A 2,385-nucleotide genomic window follows, 5' to 3' on the forward strand; every position below is an offset into this window, starting at 1 on the left:
CAATTTATTCATTCAAAAATCATATATTGTATTTACAGTCACTGACTGTCAAAATTTAAGTTCTACATTGTGCTGCATATCAGATACTCTCAATATATTTGAGTTTATTATTTTCAATATCTTACACATCTCTTCATAATTTGAAGATTGTATATGAAGTTGTCAAGAAATATTTATATCTTGTAAAATCTATTTACTGACTTCTGTGTTGAATGAATAATCTCATCTGATTGATCACTGAATATTTGTTGATCTTAGTCAATTGACTCAGCTTGCAAATAATCAGTATTTGTAAATACAGAAAATTTACTGTTGTTTTTTTTGATTTCAGTATCTGTTGTATTCATTATCTTCTGTGAGATATAAATGATTTTGTATATATTGACTCATCTTCAATATGATTCTTTGAAATCAATAATATCAGACAAGTATATAAGCTCTAAATACTGAACTGATATCAGAATTTTATCTTTTTATCTTTTATTTATAGTACTGATGTCTTTCTGAGTAGCACTGAGAGTTGCTTGTGTCAGATTCTCAGTATTGAAAATGATAATTTCTTTGTTTATTGCTGTGAATGAGGGTGTGAAATTGATGATTTCTGTGATAGTGAACAGAGTATTCAGATTGCTGTGAAAGGCTTCTGCAGCATCATTATATACATCTATAGAGTTGAAATATAGAGAAAGATTTGAGTAAAATTTCAATCTGAGTAGATCTTTCTTTATACATTCTATCAAATAATTTGATGTGTGTTTCTTTATCAATCATTTGAGAAGTATGAACATTTGTCTGTGGTATTCTGATTCTGGTATATTTTTTCAATAATAAACACTGTTCTATAATTGATGGTTTCAGAATGTGATTTTAACAATGAAGCAGCAATAAAAATTGAATATCTTATATAATTTAAAATCTGATTTCTCTGTAGAAAAATATGCTCATTCACTGTGCTCTTCTTCAAGTAAATAAATCTCAATATTTATGAAAACAGAGTCTTTTGCTCTTGCTTTTGACCTCTTGATATGTTTCAAACTTAGATAATTTATATAAAATTCAAAATAGTACAGATGGATCAGAGAACTCTGCAATCAGATTATAAATTCAGATTCATTAACAATTTAAAATTTCTGAAGTATATCAGCTTTTGTAGTGATCTTTGCTATATTTATTGATTCTGCTGTGAATTGTGATGGAATTGTAATGATTTATTAACACAGAGTAATAGCTGAGAAAGACTTCAACTTACTTTGTTCTTCAAACTGATTGATATCCATATTAAATTTGAAAGAGATATGGAAAGAAGTATGAGAATGATGTGAGAATATAGTTGAGAGAGCCTCTGTGATGTCAGTCATGATGAATAAACTGGCTATATTATATATTAGCCATCAGCAACATGTGTGAAATAGATTGAAATATCATCTCAAGCAATATTTGACTCTAATACAAGATTTCCATTGTTTAAACTTATGATATTGCACTTATTTGTTAGAAGTGGGGGTGAGAATAGAGATGAAGATAGTATATTTACTGTCAACAGATTTATTAGCAGATAATCCAAATATATCATACAGAATATAAGATATAAGTGAGCTAAACAAGCTTGCAATTCAGATAACTTTTGAATCATGATTCAAAAATATCAAATACTCTTATTTCTTATATATTTTTCATCATTTAAATTATACTAATCAGCTGTAGAATGCTTTGTGAAGAAAAATGTCAACTCATCTAATGATATAAGAGTGGGATTGATATGCTGTGTGAAAAGAGGTAGATAATGTAATTTCTCTAAGATAAGAAAAATAAAAGATAAGAAGAAGAGTAGTTTTATAGAAGTTGAATGAATGAGTTAGTGAAGTGAGTGACTAAGTAGATAGAATACAATGAATGAAACTGAAGACTGCTTCAAGATATCTATACAACTCAACTAATGAAATAGATAGATATTGAATAAAATAGATATATACTATTCAAGATTAACAAGTTATTCACAAAGAGTTCTATTCAGAAAAGTGTTATATTCTAAACATCTTCAAAACAGTGTTATATTCTAAACATCTTCAAGACAGTGTTATATTCTAAACATCTTCAAGACAGTGTTATATTCTAAACACTTTCAAGACAGTGTTATATTTTAAACACTTTCAAGACAGTGTTATATTCTAAACACTTCTAAGTTCCAATGGAATCACTTCAGAAATCAATCAATGGAAAACATAATATAATGACTATCATTATATATATGCAAAGAAAAAAACCTGACTTATAAGGAAAAATGTATATTTGTAGAATATATATTGATTATATTAATCAATCAAGCTATAATTCAGTATACAAAACTTCAAACATCTTATCAACAGAGAAACAATGAAAATCTCA

General features: G+C 27.1%; 1 protein-coding gene across 1 annotated transcript; it reads right to left on the minus strand.

Moving 5' to 3' along the window:
• Positions 1–473: 473 nt before the first annotated feature.
• HCBG_07336 (uncharacterized protein) lies at positions 474–1,358 on the minus strand (the record flags this gene model as incomplete). Its single annotated transcript, XM_045434385.1, has 2 exons — positions 474–664; positions 1,250–1,358. 2 exons carry the CDS (start codon positions 1,356–1,358, stop codon positions 474–476), a joined length of 300 nt encoding a protein of 99 aa, XP_045285176.1.
• Between the last annotated feature and the right edge of the window lie 1,027 nt (positions 1,359–2,385).

This window comes from Histoplasma capsulatum, assembly GCF_000150115.1.
Source record: "Histoplasma capsulatum G186AR genomic scaffold supercont2.11, whole genome shotgun sequence".
Lineage (NCBI taxonomy): Eukaryota > Fungi > Ascomycota > Eurotiomycetes > Onygenales > Ajellomycetaceae > Histoplasma > Histoplasma capsulatum.